The following is a 21,348-nucleotide window of genomic DNA, read 5'->3' as shown; positions in this document are numbered from 1 at the left end:
AGAAATCGGACCACAAAAGTTATTGTCCAATTTGTCCTGAGTACGCTGATACCCCATACATTGGGGGGAACCACTGTTTGGGCGCACGGCAGAGCTCGGAAGGGAAGGAGCGCCGTTTGAAATGCAGACTTAGATGGATTGGTCTGCAGGTGTCATGTTGCATTTGCAGAGCCCCTGATGTACCTAAACAGTAGAAACCCCCCCACAAGTGACCCCATATTGGAAACTAGACCCCCCAAGGAACTTATCTAGATGTGTTGTGAGAACTTTGAACCAACAAGTGTTTCACTACAGTTTATCACGCAGAGCTGTGAAAATAAAAAATATTTTTTTTTCCACGAAAATGATATTTTAGCCCCCACGTTTTTATTTTCCCAAGGGTAACAGGACAAATTGGACCCCAAAAGTTGTTGTCCAACTTGTCCTGAGAACGCTGATACCCCATATGTTGGGGGGAACCACTGTTTGGGCGCACAGGAGAACTCGGAAGGGAAGGAGCACTGTTTTAGTTTTTCAAAGCAGAATTGGCTGGAATTGAGATCGGATGCCATGTCGCGTTTGGAGAGCCCCTGATGTGCCTAAACAGTGAAAACTCCCCAATTCTAACTGAAACCCTAACCCCAACCCTAACCCCAGCCCTAACCCTAGCCCTAACCCCAACCCCAACCCTAACCCTAGTCCTAACCCTAGCGCTACTTTCACACTAGCGTTTTTTTTGCATACGTCGCAATGCGTCGTTTTGGCGAAAAAACGCATCCTGCAAAGTCATCTGCAGGATGCATTTTTTCCCTTACAGACTAACATTAGCGACGCATTGCGACGTATTGACACACGTCGCAACCGTCGTGCGACGGTTGCGTCGTGTTGTGGCGGACCGCCAGCAGCAAAAAACGTTACATGTAACTTTTTTTGTGCCGACGGTCCACCATTTCCGACCGCGCATGTGCGGCTGGAACTCCGCCCCCACCTCCCCGCATCTCACAATGGGGCAGCGGATGCGTGGAAAAACAGCATCCGCTGCCCCCGTTGTGCGGCGCTTGCACAGTATGCGTCGGTACGTTGGGCCGACGCAGCGCGACGGCCCCGTACCGACGCTAGTGTGAAAGTAGCCTAACGGGAAAATGGAAATAAATATATTTTTTAAAATTTTATTATTTTTCCCTAACTAAGGGGGTGATGAAGGGGGATTTGATTCACTTTTATAGCGTTTTTTGGGCGGATTTTTATGGTTGGCAGCCATCACACACTAAAAGACGCTTTTTATTGCAAAAAATAGTTTTTGCATCACCACATTTTGAGAGCTATAATTTATCCATATTTTGGCCCACAGAGTCATGTGAGATCTTGTTTTTTGCGGGACGAGTTGACGTTTTTATTGGTACCATTTTCGGGCACATGACATTTTTTGATCGCTTTTTATTCCGATTTTTGGGAGGCGGAATGAACAAAAACCAGCAATTCCTGAAATTCTTTTAGGGGGGCGTTATACCGTTCCACGTGTGGTAAAATTGATAAAGCATCTTTATTCTTCAGGTCAGTACGATTACAGCGATACCTCATTTATGTAATTTTTTTATGTTTTGGCGCTTTTACACAATAAAAACTATTTTATATAAAAAAATAATTGTTTTTGCATCGCTTTATTCTGAGAGCTATAACTTTTTAATTTTTTTGTTGATGATGCTGTATGGCGGCTTTTTTTTTGAGGGACAAGATGACGTTTTCAACGGTACCATGGTTATTTATATCCGTCTTTTTGATCGCGTGTTATTCCACTTTTTGTTTGGCGGTATGATAATAAAGCGTTGTTTTTTGCCTTTTTTTTTTTTTTTTGCGGTGTTCACTGAAGGGGTTAACTAGTGGGATAGTTTTATAGAGCGGGTCGTTACGGACGCGGCGATACCAAATATTTTATTTTTATACATCCTATTTTTTTTTTTCTTTACTTTTTACCATTGTCCCAGGGTGGGACATCACTGTTTTAGATCAGATCGTTGATCTGACAGTGTGCATAGCACTCTGTCAGATGAACGATCTGACAGGCACAGTACAGAGTCTTGTCGGCGCCTGCTCTCAGCAGCTCTCAGCACTGCAGGCGCCGGCAAGCCAGGTCAGTAAATGACCCGGAAGGAGTCCCGCGGCCATCTTGGATCCGGGGACTCCTTCCAGGTCACCGGAGCAGCGCGATCTCATCGCCTTGCTCCGGTGGGAGAGCGCAGGGAGCCCCCGTCCCTGCGCGATCCCCCTCTATGCCGCTGTCACTATTGACAGCGGCATCAGAGGGGTTAAATGCCCGCGATCGGCGATAGCGCCGATCGTGGGCATTGCTGCGGGGTGTCAGCTGTCATACACAGCTGACACCCGCACCCGATCACCGCGGCGCTCAGCGCGAGACCGCAGTGATCGATGTGCCGTACTACTACTGCGGCTGGCACAAATGCAGTGCCGGCAGCGCAGTAATAGTACGGCGCGTGTCGCGAAGGGGTTAAAAAGAGAAGAGTGTGTTTTGTTCTCATTTCAAATAAAATACTTTATTCTGGCTGTGTTTTTATTTACCATATAACTATAAGACTAGTAATGGATAGGTGTCTTATAGATGCTTCTCCATTACTAATCCATGGGATTGATGTCACCAGACAATACAAAGGTGACATCAACCTCACCAATATGAACCCCACTTAGGCTGCTTTCACACTAGCGTCGGCCCGCGTGCCAACGCGCGTTGTGAAAATAAAGCCCGATGTGGGCAGCGGAAGCAGTCTTACGACGCTTCTGCTGCCCAATTGTAAGGTCTGGGGAGGAGGGGGCGGAGTTCCGGCCGCGCATGCGCGGTCGAAAATGGCGGACCTCACACGCAAAAAAAGTTACATGTAACGTTTTTTTGTGCCGACGGTCTGCCAAAACACGACGCAACCGTCGCACGATGGTTGCGACGTGTGGCCATACGTCGCAATGCGTCGCTAATGTGCAGACAACTTTGCAGGATGCGTTTTTTTCTCCTAAACGACGCATTGCGACGTACAGCCAACAACGCTAGTGTGAAAGTAGCCTTACCACCGCTATAGAGTAAGTGGGAACAGCTGGGCAAAGTGCCAGAATTGTTGCATCTAATAGATGTGACTTTTCTGGGCTGCTGTGGGAGGAGCAATATCCATGGCCCCTTACCAGCCTGAGAATACCAGCCCTCAGCTGTTTACTTTAGCTAGGCTGGTTGTGAAAAATGGGAGGTCCCCACGCCGTTTTTTAAATTATTTAAATAATAATAATTTAAAAAAAAAAAAATAAAAAAAAAAAAACAGCATCAGAACCCCTCTATTCTTGATAACCAGCCTTGCTAATGTGACAGCTGAGGGTTGCAGCCCCCAGCTGTGGGTTTTGCCAGAATCAAATCAATCCATTTAAAGGGCTTCGTTTATCAAAATGTTAACGGGAGAACTGGCCTCGTTGTTCATTGCAGCCAATCACAGAGCAGCTCTCATTTTCCTTCTGCAGTCACAGAAATGATGAGTGACGGATTCAGTTTGTCTCATACATTTGGGGAAAGCACGTAAAACATTTTCATATCTTCATGGCTCTCTGTGGACTTCTATGGACACCCACTATATGACAACGTGCGTTGTGTGCTCGCCACTTCTCGTTATTTCTTGTGTTCAGCGCAGTAACATAGGGACCTTTCCAGATAACTGGGCCCCTTAAATATGTCGTCACTGGAGATATTATATATAAGATAATTAGACATCACATAAATGAGCCCCTAATGTATGTGCCACTAGTCAATATGCTGTAGTTTTCACAAGCTATCGGGGCAGTACAACTCATGAGCAGTGCGTAGCCGGCCCTCCACCACCTGCTGACTGGAGAGTCATGGTGCCATGTCATTTTTACCACAAAATTAATGCTGTAAACAGCAGAACAGCGTTTTTTTTTACTATTTTATCTTAGTTGGAAATTATTTTCCTGGTTATTCAGTTCATTGCTTGGTAAAATGAATGGTTCAAACCTACAACTATATGTAGACAGAAAAAGAAAAAAAAAAAAAGTTATAGCTCTTGCAAAAAGCGGACGAATAAAAAAAAACACCACTCGGTTGTGAAGGGGTTAAGTGGAACAACAGACGGTATTGATATCACTTCAAATGGCGAGTTTTTTTTTTTTTGGTAAATATGAATATTTATAAATCTGGATTAACACATTATCGTCTGCTTACTTGCCACATTTCTTCCGATACTGCCGCTCAATGCCATCTGGTCTGCAAGAAAATGAAAATAAACATGAGAAAAATGTAAATTCATTGTTCTATTTTATTTCTTTCATCAAAAAGGAGGAAACCTCAGTGGAAGACTTATTGATGTGAATGGTAATTGAAAGCTAGCCTATCTGGTGCAATGCCAAAGAAAATCTGCAAAAAAAGTTGCAGAAAACGGTAAAGCTGGGCTATGATATAAAGGTGTCAGACGGCCGCGCATCTCAGCTTGGCACCAGAAGCACTATGGTAAAGAGACAAGCTGATGGAGGCAGTATGATGCCTGCTGGGAAATTCTTGGTACTGGTCATTGAGACATAAAACATTGTTGCGTATCAAGTGTCTTCTTGGAAAAAAAAAGCCCAGTTCATGGAATCCTCATTCCACAACTTATAGAACTTAAGAGGGAGGGTCTGAAGTAAAGGAGAAGGGCCTAAAATGGTCCCTAGAACTGGGACCCTAACTATTCCTGACCCGGGGTACTCTTGATGGTAGAGAGGCCTGAGTTTCCAACCTTACTATGTCCCTGTTAAACCCTAAGTTGTCCCCTTCCTTCACCCCATGAGCCATGGGACAGAAATGCAAGGGAAACCAGACACAAAGACAGAAACCCACCATCATACAAAAACACTCACCAAAAATAGGGAGGAAGATATGGAAAGGGAGGAATAAACAAACTAAATAGGAATAAGGACAAGGAGATAAACACTCCAGACTACAGCACACAGAGCACTTCAACTAGTACTCCCAACTACTCAGCTCACTTTCCAAGAAGATTCTTTCACTGGCTAGGAAGAAACACCCAGAGCTTGAATATATAGGGAGAGTAAATGATTTTAGCATCTGCAGCTGGGAGCAACAACCCTGTATGTTTCTAGTCAGCAAGGAAAAGGTCCATAACCCTTTCAGCACTGATGGAAAGGAAATCCATTTAAAATAGGACACACAGTCTCTAAAGAGGACCTGCGATTTATTACCCGTTGTGACCTCCTAACCCAAAGTTTTCCAAGGGGACGTGACACAGGTACCACAGATAGTTCTTGTGGAGCTCATGCCATGATGGGTCAGAGAAGATTTACTGGTAATTGAAGACCCAAGTACTATTTTTTTTAATGTTATTGCTGATTGGTGCATATACAGTACATATGATTCATGAAACCTGAGGGATCTGAGTATGAGGACATAAAGTTACCCTCTAAAAGCAAACGTGGTTGATCCAGACACAGACGTATAATTAGTACCTGTAAATCCCGTATATTAGTAATAGATCTCCATGACTTTTTTTGGCTAGCTGCCATTAAAGGATCTTACTCACAGCTAGTTTTATTACCCAGGAGAGCCTGCTTCATTAACTCAATCATCCAAATCGTCTAATTAACATGTACATGTCATTCTGACATTGATTATCATATGTTAATGAGCACAGAAGCACCTTCACCACAGGACACCATTGTGTTGTGTTCACATGTAGTTTCTGCTTTGAGAGAAATGCCACGCAGTAACAGAATCATCTACAGAAGCACATGGTCAATTTCTAGGTAGTAACAGATTATTCCTTATACATTGCAAACTGGAAGTGCATCGAACGATCTGCATTTAATAGGAAAGATATTGGATATCACATTTGTCAGTGATATGGCCATCAAAAGTGGGACTGTATTTCAGAAAGTAGACCTGACCAACACAGCAAAAAGCCCAGAATGTGGTGAGAGAAGAACGGCTTCTCTCAAAGGGGTTGTGCTAAATACAACAAATTTAGTCTATCCACAGACTTGGAGATAAATATTTGATTGTTGGGTCCCTACTAGTGATGAGCGAGTATACTCGTTACTCTGGTTTTTCCAAGCACGCTCGGGTGCTCTCCGAGTATTTGTGAGTGCTCGGAGATTTAGTTTTTGTCGACACAGCTGCATGATATACGGCTGCTAGACAGACTGAGTACATGTGGGGGTGGCCTGTTTGTTAGGGAATCCTCACATGTATTCAGGCTAAATCATGCAGCTGCATGGATAAAAACTAAAATCTCTGAGCATGCCAAAATACTCAGAGACCACCCAAGCGTGCTCGGGAAAACACGAGCAACGAGTACACTCACTCATCACTAGTTCCTACCGATAAGAAAAACCCAAGGTCCCAAACTCCCGTGTGTGAACAGAGATACTGAGCATGTGCAGCCACTGCACCAGTCACTATATATGAGAGTGGTTGTCATAAGTGCTCCCTAATGCGCCATTCACCCAGGGGACTTTGGGATCCCCATTCTCAGGATCGTAAAGGTTCATACACATCATCTATTCTGTCAATATGTAATAAATGCTGTTTATGAGGCAACCAAACTATTCTGTGCAGATAAGTTTGTGATTTTGGACTTTATCCTAAGTCATGTGACAAGGCTCGTTCGAGTCGATATTGACTTTTAGGATTTCTACTTCCTATAGGTGGCGCTAGAGTTCTAGTTCTCTTCCTCTCTGCAGAGACACTTGTGACATGTCATTTTTCTCATACTGGTTTTCATTGGTTTTAGGAATCCTGTTTTTGGCGGTCACTGTTAAAAGAGACACTTAACACTGAAGTTCCACAATATATACCGTATTTGCATATTTTGACATACTGTTGAAAATCTATCCTACCCCCACATTTGAGCTCTGTCAACATTGGAATATCGGGTTAACATTTTACATGATCAAATTGATTATAATGGGTCTCGTCAGGTTTCTCTTTTGCTTTCACCAGGTACAATTGTTCAGGATTTACCACTATTCAGAACAGTCGGTGTGAACACAGAAGGAACAATTTTGACTACAGGTCCTTCTCAAAAAATTAGCATATAGTGTTAAATTTCATTATTTACCATAATGTAATGATTACAATTAAACTTTCATATATTATAGATTCATTATCCACCAACTGAAATTTGTCAGGTCTTTTATTGTTTTAATACTGATGATTTTGGCATACAACTCCTGATAACCCAAAAAACCTGTCTCAATAAATTAGCATATCAAGAAAAGGTTCTCTAAACGACCTATTACCCTAATCTTCTGAATCAACTAATTAACTCTAAACACATGCAAAAGATACCTGAGGCTTTTAAAAACTCCCTGCCTGGTTCATTACTCAAACCCCCCATCATGGGTAAGACTAGTGACCTGACAGATGGGTAAGACCCAGAAAGAAATTTCTCAACAAATAGGCTGTTCCCAGAGTGCTGTATCAAGGCACCTCAATGGTAAGTCTGTTGGAAGGAAACAATGTGGCAGAAAACGCTGTACAACGAGAAGAGGTGACCGGACCCTGAGGAAGATTGTGGAGAAGGACCAATTCCAGACCTTGGGGAACCTGAGGAAGCAGTGGACTGAGTCTGGTGTGGAAACATCCAGAGCCACCGTGCACAGGCTTGTGCAGGAAATGGGCTACAGGTGCCGCATTCCCCAGGTAAAGCCACTTTTGAACCATAAACAGCGGCAGAAGCGCCTGACCTGGGCTACAGAGAAGCAGCACTGGACTGTTGCCAAGTGGTCCCAAGTACTTTTTTCTGATGAAAGCAAATTTTGCATGTCATTCGGAAATCAAGGTGCCAGAGTCTGGAGGAAGACTGGGGAGAAGGAAATGCCAAAATGCCTGAAGTCCAGTGTCAAGTACCCACAGTCAGTGATGGTGTGGGGTGCCATGTCAGCTGCTGGTGTTGGTCCACTGTGTTTCATCAAGGGCAGGGTCAATGCAGCTAGCTATCAGGAGATTTTGGAGCACTTCATGCTTCCATCGGCTGAAATGCTTTATGGAGATGAAGATTTCATTTTTCAGCACGACCTGGCACCTGCTCACAGTGCCAAAACCACTGGTAAATGGTTTACTGACCATGGTATTACTGTGCTCAATTGGCCTGCCAACTCTCCTGACCTGAACCCCATAGAGAATCTGTGGGATATTGTGAAGAGAAAGTTGAGAGACGCAAGACCCAACACTCTGGATGAGCTTAAGGCCGCTATTGAAGCATCCTGGGCCTCCATAACATCTCAGCAGTGTCACAGGCTGATTGCCTCCATGCCACGCCGCATTGAAGCAGTCATTTCTGCCAAAGGATTCCCGACCAAGTATTGAGTGCATAACTGAACATTATTATTTGATGGTTTTTTTGTTTGTTATTAAAAAACACTTTTATTTGATTGGCCGGGTGAAATATGCTAATTTATTGAGACAGGTTTTTTGGGTTATCAGGAGTTGTATGCCAAAATCATCAGTATTAAAACAATAAAAGACCTGACAAATTTCAGTTGGTGGATAATGAATCTATAATATATGAAAGTTTAATTGTAATCATTACATTATGGTAAATAATGAAATTTAACACTATATGCTAATTTTTTGAGAAGGACCTGAATATGGCACTTAGATGGAAACGGGAGGTGTGGAGGTCTATAACAGGAAAATACACCACTGACCCCCTATAAAGATAAGCTATATGGACAAGAAGTATTGGGCATACTCACCTTCCAGTGCCCCCACGGATCCAGTCCCGGAAGCAGTGCCTGCCCCCATTCTGAAATCACCGCACCTCCACAGCCTCAGCTGGCTGCAGTAGTCATCGGAGTGATATCTGGTGACACACCATTCTAGTGCCGTGACACCAGGCCTCCATTTATTACTTTTTAATCAATACTTGCCAATAAAAAAAAAAAGAAATACATTATTTTACTGTTGGAGAACTCATTTATGGTTTTTCAATTAGTTCAGTTACCACAGGTGTATAAATTCCAGACCATTGCCATGAGGTCTGCCTAATTAACATTTGTGAAAGAATGGGTCCTTCTAAAAAGAGTTCACGATTGGAAGCGTGGTCCTGTAATACGAGGCCTCCACTGCAACAGTTCCCCATCAAGAAATGTCTTCCCTCCTCAGAAGTTCACAGTCAGTAGTGATAGTCCATGAGCCAAGAACCAAATTTGACGATATCGGTACCAAGCGGAGTGACTAATTCTCTTTGGTATTTTTAGGTAGATGCATGTCTGTAGTTTATTTTTTGATATGATAGCCCTTACATATACGTAGCTTATTAACCCCTTCAGCCCTAGGCCTATTTGTACCCAAGTGCCTAAGCCAATCTGACCTGTGCCACTTCATGGGCTAATAACTTTGGAACGCTTTCACCTATCCAAGCCATTCTGAGATTGTTTTCTCGTGACATATTGTACTTCACGTCAGTGCTAAATGGGAGTCAATATATTTTACCTTTCTATATAAAAAAATGCTAAATATTCGGAAATTTTGGAAAAATCGGCAATTTTTTAACTTTGAAATTCTCTGCTTTTTACAAAAATACTGATACCCCCCATAATAGTTATTAATTTACACTCCCCACATGTTTACTTCATATTGGCATCATTTTGAAAATGAAACCTTATTGTTTTACGACGTAATAGGGCTTATAGTTTTATGCGCAATTTTTCACATTTACAGCAAAACCCACTTTTCAAAGGACCAAGTCACTTCTGAAGTCACTTTAAGGGGCTTACATAACAGAAACCACCCATAAATTACCCCATTTTGCAAACTACACCCCTCAAGCTGTTCAAAACTCATTTTTAAAAACTGTTAACCCTTTAGGTGTTCCACAGGAATTTTAGCATGAGCCAAGAACCAAATATGACGATATCGGTACCACCCGGAGTGACTAGATGTAGTATTTGTAACAAAATTTAATCCAAGTTATGTAAATACACACTGAACATGTCATGTGCATATATATATATATATATATATATATATATATATATATATATATATATATATATATATATATATATATATATGTTACTCCATAATATCTTCAACATCGGACTCTGAATCTGACTGTTGTTCTACTGGCTCGTCTTCAGTACCCTTGTTCTGGCATGTCTGTAATCTGCACATGTCTGTGCACTTCAGGCCATTGCTGAGGCAAGTACACTGAGGAAGTTCACATGACCGCACACACTTGCAGGACAGTAGCTGTATAATAGCTTCTGGTGCTGGTGCCCCTTGCATCCACTTGACAACAAGCTTTCCGTCGTTATCTATCATCCAACCGCAGTCTGTTGGGTTTGCAACCCATGGCTGGCTCTGCAGACTTCTCCTCCAGATCGCAGCCTGGTAGTTTGCACGCAGTGCATGCATGAAAAGGCAGTCCTGGCAAGGAGGGAGTTGACTTGACTCTACCACTCCACGTCTGGCACAGAACAGCTGATAACGGAGCCTGTTTACCTCAGTTGTTTGGGTAGTTGGCAGGTACATGTGGCAGGTGATTTCCTGTAACTTCTCAAAAAGTTCGGTAGACACTTCCCATGAACGACCAACTTCCTGAAAGGCATCCTGGTATGTCTTGTTCATCTTCAACTGCTTGAGTGTCGTCATCTTCCCACGGCCAGCGAATGCACTGACGGTGTCACAGCCTGTAAATGCATGCATACCAATCAATGAATCACATACGCTGCCTCCCAATGTTCGGCTCAGAGTGGTGATATCCAGGAATCTTGTCCGGTTCTGTGTACCGCATTTCTGGAACAGGTGGGATGGGATTTTGTGGCACATGCCCAGACACAGGACCATGACATCAGTATCCTCCGAAGTGATGATGACCGACTTGTAACCAGATTCTGCTGCATGAAGAGCATGGAGAAGGAGGCGTGTGTCTGCTTCTTCTTGATTTGACTTAAGGTCAGCAGCCTCTTCCCACTGTTCTTTGGTGATCTTAAAGCAGAGCTGCTCACATGTGACATACAGCTCCTTCTCCTCAAGCTTCTCCCTGTGGTGTTTCGCCTTCCATTCTTCTACCAGAAACTTTATGAGACTTGCCTTGTTGGAGGAACTACTTAGAAGCTTTTTCCACTGCTGGATGTTGTGCCCATGTTGAATGTTCTTGAAATGGATCCCTGTGCCTTCATATCTGTTGACTCTTTCTGTATCTTTGATGGATGTCTCCTTGTAGACGTCAAAGACAATATCAATGCGCTTGCTCTTAGCACCCTCATGGATAGCGCGACTCATTGCTGTGCCTGCTAGCTGGCCAAATGTTGCATTGTTTCCCTTCAGTTTCTGAACCAGGCTCATCCCATCAATGATGGTTGCAGAGGGCTCGGGGATCACTTCTGCAGGACGAGCATTCCTCTCCAACTCCCTTGCGAGGGCAGCCTTGTTGGTCTTGCGGATAGACCCATCACCATTGGCAAGTGCCCATGGCAATGGACCCAGGGGATGAGTCAAGACATCACTCATTTGTAGCTTTCTGTTCTCAGCTACAAGTATCATCTGGCCAAATAGGTTTCTGTCAGCCTTCAAAATTACCTCCTTGCCAAGACCTTGTCTGCGTGTCTTCATTTGGATGTTAGAGAACGTTTTAAGTTTGTTCTTCGTCATCTTGTCATGAAACAATGTAGTTGGCTTATCGGTACCCAAACGCTCATCCTTGAATGTTTGATATGCATCCTCTCCTATACTGTATGCCCCTTGAAGGTCTTTGGCTACATCTGGTGGTGCTACAGTCGCTGTTGACAAACTGATAAGTTCACCATTATGCTCTTTGTTGAAGGGGTTCACCCAACCTGTCTCCAGCAGTTGAACGAAAGATTGGACATCGGCTTCATCTCTTCTAATCCTAGACACCTGTAGGTCTGAATGGCTGAAGTCAGTATATTGTTGGCCTACCAGGGCCCTCAGCTGCCTCAAGTACATACTGCGGTACTCTGATGTCAGGTAGAACCTGGAAACAGCTCCAACTTTGAGGCTGAAGCCTTTTGTGCCCCCTGGTGTCTGGGTGTCTTTGTTGATTGTCTCTTCAATGGTCTGGTCCACAGGAATTCGTCCAAAAGGATTCTTGCTACCGATCTGGACCGAAAAGCCACCTTGCATGAAGTATTCATGGACCTCTGGGTGTTCTATGGGCAGCCGAGACATTGTGGCATAGTAATAGGTTAGGTATCGGGCATAGTTGACCTTGTCATAGGCAAAACACCATGGTATCATCTGTCGGATTGCTCAGTGTGTGTGCGTGTGTTGGGGCACCTCAGGGTGTCTTCAAATGTGACATAGCCCCCTAGATTTCTTCCAGTAAAATTTGCACTCCAAAAGTCATTTGGCGCTCCTTCCCTTCCGAGGCCTGCCGTTCCCCAATACTGCAGTGTACGACAACATATCGGGTGTTGTTGTGTTCGGGAGAGATTGGTGAACAAATAGTGGGGTGCATTTTTTGCTGGTACACCTCTTAAAAATAAAAAAATGAGCCTAAAATGACACCTTCATGTAAAAAATGCACTTTTTCCATTTTCTCAACCAAGTGTTTCCAACTACTGTGAAACACTGGTTGGGTCAAAGTGGTCACTATACCCCCTAAAAGATTCCTTGGGGGTGTAGTTTCCAAAATAGGGTCACTTTTTGGGGTTTCCACTGTGGGGGTACCTCAGGCAGCCTTCAAATGTGACATGGCCCCCTAGATTTCTTCCAGTGAATCCGCCACCCAAAAACCACATAGCGCTCCTTCCGTGTTGAGCTGTGCTGTGTGCCCATACTTTAGTTTACGAGTACATGTGGGGTGTTTCTATAAACTGCAGAATTAGGGTAACCAAGTTTGGGTTTGCCGTTAACCCTTGCTAGGTTGCAGGTAAAATTGGATTACAATGTAATATCTGGAAAAAAAATGAAATTTTGAAATTTCGCCTTCATTCTGCTAAAATTCCTGTGGAACACCTAAAGGGTTAACAGTTTTTAAAAATGAGTTTTGAACAGCTTGAGGGGTGTAGTTTGCAAAATGGGGTAATTTATGGGTGGTTTCTGTTATGTAAGCCCCTTAAAGTGACTTCAGAAGTGACTTGGTCCTTTGAAAAGTGGGTTTTGCTGTAAATGTGAAAAATTGCGCATAAAACTATAAGCCCTATTACGTCGTAAAACAATAAGGTTTCATTTTCAAAATGATGCCAATATGAAGTAAACATGTGGGGAGTGTAAATTAATAACTATTATGGGGGGTATCAGTATTTTTGTAAAAAGCAGAGAATTTCAAAGTTAAAAAATTGCCGATTTTTCCAAAATTTCCGAATATTTAGCATTTTTTTATATAGAAAGGTAAAATATATTGACTCCCATTTAGCACTGACGTGAAGTACAATATGTCACGAGAAAACAATCTCAGAATGGCTTGGATAGGTGAAAGCGTTCCAAAGTTATTAGCCCATGAAGTGGCACAGGTCAGATTGGCTTAGGCACTTGGGTACAAATAGGCCTAGGGCTGAAGGGGTTAATAAGCTACGTATATGTAAGGGCTATCATATCAAAAAATAAACTACAGACATGCATCTACCTAAAAATACCAAAGAAAATTAGTCACTCCGGGTGGTACCGATATCTGGCCCGGCTCATGGACTATGAGGGGTATTAGTGAAAAGTAGAAGCATTTAAGAACCAGAGCAACTCAACCATGACATGACAGAACATATAGTTACAGAGCGGGGTCATACAACATAGGTCATAAATACACTACAGAGTTCGGAACCTCCTCTGCACAAAAAAAGGTCATTATAATTAGTGGTAAATTTGGCATTCTGGATGTTTAGGGATATGGTACAGTCTCAAACTTGAATTTTTGAGATGTTAAGAATTTGATTAAAGGTTTTAAATGAACGATTGTTCTGTGAGATCCATTTTTTTTTTTTACCAGAAAAAGTGAATAAAACCCCCTTTTGTCGTCTTCTGGGGGAATTGTCAGTAAGACGTCTTTTTCCAAGTGGGGAGAAAATGTCCTTGTCAATGGCAGATCAGGATAAGAGGTTAGGGACTTTGTGACCATCAACCTAGTAAGGCTGGTTTCACACTTGCGTTTTGATCTGCAGCGTTTGTAAAAAAAACCGCAGGTGGTGAAAAAACGCATGTAAACGCGTGCAAATGCTGCGTTTTTTAGACGCATGCGTTTTTGCATGCAGTAAAAAAAGCGGCGTTTTGACGCGTTTACATGTGTTTTTTCCTGCGTTTGCGTTTTTGAAACGCATGCTGAGAAGTGTGTGACAGCTGCCAATCATCAAAATCAACTAGAAAACCCACTATTAATAGAATTAGGGTTAGGGTTAGCTTTTTATTACAAGAATGTCCTGGTCACCAGGTCACTGATAAGCCACCCCCCACCATCAAGGTGATAAAGGGATCCAAACCCTAACCCTACCCTACCCCTAACCCTAGGGATCCAAACCCTAACCCTAACCCTAGGGATCCAAACCCTAACCCTAACCCTACCCCTAGGGATCCAAACCCTAACCCTATCCCTAGGGATCCATAGGGATTGGCTATTATGTTGACCTGGTGACCAGGACATTCTTCTAATAAAAAGCTTTGTTCAATGTGGACACCCCAAGATATTCGGTATTGCTATAGAGTACTAAACATATAGACTCGGAGAGTATTCACTGTCATATTGTTAGGGTTAGGAGTAGGGTTAGGGGTAGGGTTAAGGTTAGGGTTTGGATCCCTAGGGTTAGGGTTAGGATCCCTTTATCACCCTGATCGTGGGGGGTGGCTTATCAGGGTGTATTCTTGTTTTTTTTCTATAAAAACGCATGCGTTTAAAATGCAAGCAAACGCATGTACGCAAAAACGCATGCGTTTCCATAGACAATGTATTTTTTGAAGCAAATCAAACGCAATTGAACGCATGCGTTTTTTTGCGGCAAAAAAACGCCTCTAGAAATTACTACATGTTGCATTTCTGCGACTGAACGCATGCAGCAAAAATGTTATAATGTTAAACATAGGGAAAAAAAACACATGCGTTTTTTTCGGTAGAAACGCTGCAGATCAAAACGCAAGTGTGAAACCAGCCTAAGAGGACGGAAACTGAACTGCACTCTTGAATGAATGACGCCCAAGTCCCACTGATTGTATCGCCATCTACAGCCCTTAGTTTCAGCTTTAAGGTTAAAAAATAAAATAAAACTATTGTTTTGGGGTATTAAGTGTGTGTGTGTGGGGGGGGGACTCTCTTTTTAACTCCAGTCTTAACAAAAAGATCATCCAGTACTGTCCTGAAGAGGCAGACTCCCTCGTGAGGAATGTTGGACAAGCGACGTTTAGAAGCTGTCTTTCCTGACCAACTTTTTAGCATAAAGCCCATATAGCGGAGTTAAAAGGGAGGCTGATCTAGCCCAAAATCTTAATACATCAACAGACGTATCTGCTAGAAAACCTACTGCTGTGCGAAGCAATGGCTTAGAGGAAAGTAAACTATCTCTAGAAGCTTTACTTTGAATAAGTATTTCTAATTGATTGAGCCGCGCCGGGAGCGATCTATGCAAGTAGATGACGAATTAGGCTTGAAGGCAGCTGTAGCAGATTCCAAAGCTTTTTTAAGGAAACTTTGCTCTTCTATGCATATAGTCCTTAAGGGACTCCATGTTCTCAAAATATATTTTAACTCTACAAGACATTTTAGCAAACAGAACCTCAATTTTCAGGGCAATATCTCAGATGCTAGTTTGATCTTTATCAAAAAGGATATTTTCTTTTTACAGCTTTGGGGATAAGCAGTTTTCTACCTGGTTTCTTCTATCCTCACTTTAAAGGGAATCTGTCAGCAGGCTTTTGCTATGTAAGCTGAAGACAACATGATGTAGGGGTTAAAACACAGATTTCCAGGATGCCACTCTTATCAAGCCGCAAAGAGGTTTAGTTTGCTTGCAATGATTGTTTTAGCACCAGAAGCTAATCATTGCTGGGACACAGCAGCTCATGTTTCCTGGTCTGGCAACGCCCCCTCCTGCGACAGGCAGCTCACTGTCTATGGACATTGTATATACAGAGCCTGGTGTGGGCTTATACTGAGGTCAGATTGAGTCTGTGCACTCCAATTGGTGAGATCGCAATAATCAGAGCTGGGCCTGGTGATGCTGGGCTTCAGCCTATGATTGATGTCCAACCTATAATTAGTGCTGTAACATCTTCAGTGTTTCAGGTTTTTTTTTCTTTGCTTGAAGCACTGAAAATGTTGTGATTGGCTGTTCAGAATTGAACAGGCAATCAAAGCAACCATAGTTGTGGAGAGGTGGGGTGGGAGCAATGAAACCCCCCTCCCGTGGTGACAAGTCCCGGTGCCATGCTGTGAGAAAACCGCAAGCACCTTCATGCGATCACCATGCCTTCGGACATGGTGGCCACATGATTGCCATCCTGTAACTGTACGTCAGCGTTCTGAGAACCACTTCCAGACCATGAGGTATAGGAACGTCAAATATCGTGAAGGGGTTGAAAGAATTGTTCTGTCACTAAACTATTTAAAAAAAAAACACAACAAAAAAAGGCCATCTCAAAATGGTAGTAAAGAGGTCATCAGAAAACCCAGGCAGCGTGAAAGGATGTGGTGGGGAATCTGCACGGTCAGGTCACAATGCGCCAAAAAAACTACTGCAATATGTAGTACAGTATTCAGCAAAATGGCAAATTAGCACACAGTGCTAGAACCATGCTAATTAATTTCACATACATTATTCAGAATATATGGTGCATTATGAAACCGATTCCCAGGAGTTTAGCCAAGAAAGGTTAAGAATCTCTCTCATAATGAAGCTCATTTTTATAGTACCAATTGCACCAGTCTAGCAAAAGTATTTTTTTTTTTTTTTCATTAAAAAAAAAAAAAAAAAAAAAAAAAAAAAAAGATTCTTACAGATTTGTGTCTATTTGAAGCAGAAAGGAAATCGTCTTCAGTAATTAAGGTCAATCAGCTGAAAAATAAATGATGGTGGGACGCACATTGCCGAGGAATAGCAGCTCAATTATACCTCCTACTGCGACTAATAGGAATTAGTACACTGCTCATTCAAACATATCCCCGTGAACATAAATATCCACGCTACAGTCACCAGCGGCTACGTCCCAAGGGCTGAGATAGAAAAGGCAAAAAATACAACTAAGCCAGGGAAGAACACACAGTATAACAGTGGAACCACAGTGTGATGATATATTTATAGAAATAAGTGTATTCCTAGGATATTGGGAAAAGGGAGCGACTGGGGGGAGGGGGGGGGGGGGGGGGAAATCGATATATATACACACACACACACATTCGGTATCACTGCGTTCAGAAAGGTCCAATCTACCAAAATATAAAGTAAATTAAAATCGATCTGTAAACAGCATAATAAAAAAAAAAAATCAAAACATCAGCATTACATTTTTTGGCCGCAGCAAAAATCTAATAAAGTGCAATTAGAGGAGATCAAAAGTAACTCTGTATGTACCACAAAACTGTATCATTAAAACCGTCACTCACTGTGCAAGAAAATCCTTGCACAACTCCATATCCCAAAAAAATGAAAGGGAAAGGAAGGGACCCAAGATCTGGTGCTGGACGCACTGATGTAGGGGAGGTTGTTATATGTGTGACTACAGTGTATATTGGGTGTGTGCATGCATGTATATATACACAGTGTGTGTATATTCTGGTTGCTCTTCCCATTTACTGTGTTCTGTGGATGGTCTCTTTCGGCTGTATTTCTTCCTCCGAAAGGACTGCCTGAAGGACAAGAAGAGAAGTTTTGGGAACCCTTTCTTCTTACCAGCAGCTTTTTCTAAGATGGCATCCAAAGTTGAACCAAATAAGTATTGACCTTCACAAGGGAGAGAACCTGGTTTCCCTTTTGCCTGTACGTCCCCTGGGCAACCTTTTAAAGGGAACCGGTCACCAGGTTTAGCCGATACAAGTTACGGCCACTGCCTTTCAGGGCTTATCTACAGCATTCTATAATGCCATAGATAAGCCGCCGATCCGACCTGCAAGAGAAGAAACATAACTTTTATTATACTCACCTGGGGGCGGTCTGGTCCAATGGGTGTTTCAGGTCCTGGTCCAGTACCTTCCATCTTCTTGCGATGCCGCCCTCCTGATTGCTTCATGTGAATGACGCGTCCATGCCTCATCCACATGGGCTCCCTGGCATCGCGCTCCTGCGCAGGCCTACTTATCTGCCCTGTTGAGGGCAGAGCAAAGTGTGCAGGCGCCAGGAAAGGTCAGAGAGGCCCAGGGCCTGTGCACTGCAGGAAGTTGCTCTGCCCTCAACAGAGCAGATAAGTACGCCTGAGCAGGAGCGCGACCCCGGGGAACCTGTGAAGCAAGCAGGAGGGTGGCATCACAGGAAGATGGGAGGCGCCGGACCAGGATCTGCAACACCCATCGGACCGGACCAGAAAGGCAAGAGGACAGAGAAGGAGAGAGGGAGAGAAAGAGTTTTGCATTATTAAAATAACATTCTTGCAGCTCACTCACCACTCGTAGGAAAATTGAAGGGTACCGGAACAGGAGGTAGGATGTCGTCCGAAAGGTCTCCTTTAGGGACTGCGGAATCTTCCATCTTGGTAGACCTGTGCCAACTTGGCCTAGAGTCTTTGGGCCTGCGTGCCCTGCTGGAGCATCCAGAACTCCTATCCTGGTGTGGTCGCATCTGACGTCGCTGCGGCTGCTCTGGCTCCAAATGCTGCTACTGTGGCTGCAGCCCTTACTGCGGCAGCTGTGGAGAGGGCTGCTGTGCATCCATCGCTGCACTGGCGCCCCTGCCTGGCCGGTGATCTACCCTTAAGTATTGTGCTGTAGGGGATTTGCCGGCGTCCTCCTGCAGCTTCCAGTAGCCGCCCCAGAAGTGCTCCGGGTAAAAGGTCCCGGCCACGTCAGAGTGCGACTTCCGGTTTCCGGCTGCACTCTATGACCGCGCCGGTTCGCGGAGCGGATGGCTAACCATGCGGTGACGACCGACGGCGCTTCCAACAATCTCGGTGCTGGCCGCAGCAGAGAGTGTGCCTTGCCCCAATCGACCGGCCAAGGTCTGGGAACTTGCTTTTCTTAATCTTCTTTCTTCTGCCGCCATGCAGGACTGAAGGAAACCACTGATGCAGAGAGAGGAGCCACCCTTTGTTATCTTGAAGGTTTCCTGTCCTTGAAGGGCGGATCCCCACTCTCCGTGCTGTCATGGGTGACTGGAAAACAGTGTTTTCCATGCTGTCATGCACATGGATGTTCGGGCCATCCATTCAAGTGAATGGGGTCTGGGTACTGTTCTGGTACAGAAGAGGCCCAATCCCACCAATGTTGGTATCCCTTTCAGGATGAGCTCCAGCAGCGTCCAGAGCCAAACAGAAGTTTTCAATCTTGTGCACAGTTCACACTTAACAGACTGCAGCATCCACATGGTTCTCTTCTGCTCCAACACACAGACTCCTCAGCTTTCTGAGTTCACCCATGGAGTCTCCATTCAGAGAGAGAGACCTCCAGCACGTGTCTTTCTCAGCTACAGGTCATATTTTAGCTGGACAGTCACCAGTTTGTAGTCAAAATAAGGCAGGTGCATGTAATCAAGACTTGAAGTCCTGTCCTACCTGGCTTTGCTAAATGGGCAGCATGAATCAGAACCCAGCTGGTGTATATCTTTCTATGAAAAGCTCCAGCACTTCAGAGGAAATATCCTCTAATGTTCTTGTTCCAATATTTTTATTAGGGTTTTAACAGTTTAACTGGGTAAGGTAAACCAGGAGGGGGAGGGAGGGAGGGGATATGAATTTAGGAAAGGAAATCCCTATGAAAATAGGGGGAAAATGGCAGGTTTACAAACGTATAGAAGTCATATTTTTACGATACATCCTGAAACAGAGTTCCTATGCGTACGTTAGCTTATGATATAAAGTATTATTGAAAAAGCTTAAACAGTGTAACTGAGATATAAGATTGTGTTGTAGCTTCATTAAACCAGAAACAAGAGTTCCTACATGCGTACATTAGCTTATGATGTAGCATAAAGTATTATTGAAAAAGCTTAGACTGTGTAACTTAAATGTAAGATTATGTGTTATAGCTTCATAGAACCTGAAAACTAGCATAAAATAGATTTCTTATATGAGTACATGAGCTCGTGTTTGTGAAGTTATTATGTTCACAACGCTTCTCTCGTGAAAATAATTATTCAAACTGAAGTATAAAACTAAAATCTGTATCACTCAGTAATACGTGAAAACCTGCCCGGCCCAGAGTCACCTGAAGTGACCCGGAAACCTCTTGGAGGGCAATGTCCGGTTCAATATCAGTAAGACATTCAAGTAGAAAGGACACTTTTTCAAGTAGGGTATGCTTCTGGTGTGACCAGAGGGACGGCATCAGGTGAAATTGAAGAAAACGATAGCCCCGCTCTTTTAAGGAGAGTCATTCCCTCCTCGGGGCTTGAGAGGGTGAACGCCCTTGAAGCAATTTTGACATATAGGTTGGAAGACTTTGTCCACAGGTAGCGGATTCCAGCTTGCGTGAGACTCCGGGTGGTTTGGAGAAAAGATTTACGTCTTTGTAACGTTATTTTTGACAGGTCCTTAAAAAAGGATAAGTTGCTGTATGGGGCCGGGGAGAGCTTTTGAGTTTCTTGTCAACCCCAGAAGGTCGTTTTTAACCCCTGTGGGGAAGAAGGACACAATGACGTCACAGGCAAGATGTGGAGGAAGAGATGGAGGCCTTTGGATTCTGAAGACTTTCTCAATTAAGTTTTCCCCTCCTCTTTTGGGTAACAGGTGAGAGATCATTTTAGAAATAAACTCTTTTAGTTGTGCAGGTTGAATCGATTCGGGTATGCCCCTTATTTTGATATTGTCTTTTCTTCTGAAGTCCTCATAGTTGGCCAGATAATCTCTGAAGAAGGTGATGTCTTTTTGAATCCCCTCCAGAGAGTCCAAGAATGCGTGCGGATTGTCAGTCTGGGCAGGAAGCGAGGCACGATAATTTTGGACCGGGGGTTCCATCCTCCTTTGGTCTAGAAGCAGAGTACCGCTGTCCCTGTTAGGGCGAAATGTAGAGTCACCAGCAATAAAAAGAGCAAAATCTTTGAAGAGCTGTTTAATAAATGATTCAGAGGCTCTTTCCGTGTTTGGTTGTTGAGAAACTGAAATTTTTGGTTCATAACCAGTATGATTATTACCCCTCTTCAGGATATTTGTTGATGTTAAAAGAGCTCTGCATATGTCGATCATAAAGCTTTCGGATGGATAGTCGTCGGAAGCTGGGATGCTATCTATTGAAGTAGTCGGAGAATGGGTCACGGGTCTCTCTTCCTGATTCTTTTGACCTT

At 43.5% G+C, this 21,348-nt stretch overlaps 1 protein-coding gene across 1 annotated transcript in view; it reads right to left on the bottom strand.

Annotated features, from left to right (window-relative positions):
- Positions 1-21,348, bottom strand: part of STEEP1 (STING1 ER exit protein 1) — a 46,436-nt gene that overhangs the window by 5,721 nt on the left and 19,367 nt on the right. Inside the window, exon 3 of the mRNA XM_077284938.1 lies at positions 4,208-4,249. Coding sequence (XP_077141053.1) covers positions 4,208-4,249 — 42 coding nt within the window. The remainder of the gene's footprint in view (positions 1-4,207; positions 4,250-21,348) is intronic.

The sequence above is a fragment of the Ranitomeya variabilis genome, chromosome 2, assembly GCF_051348905.1.
Source record: "Ranitomeya variabilis isolate aRanVar5 chromosome 2, aRanVar5.hap1, whole genome shotgun sequence".
NCBI classification, from domain to species: domain Eukaryota; kingdom Metazoa; phylum Chordata; class Amphibia; order Anura; family Dendrobatidae; genus Ranitomeya; species Ranitomeya variabilis.
Note: the sequence above shows the minus strand (reverse complement) of the source record. Positions and strands in the feature narration are given on the sequence as shown.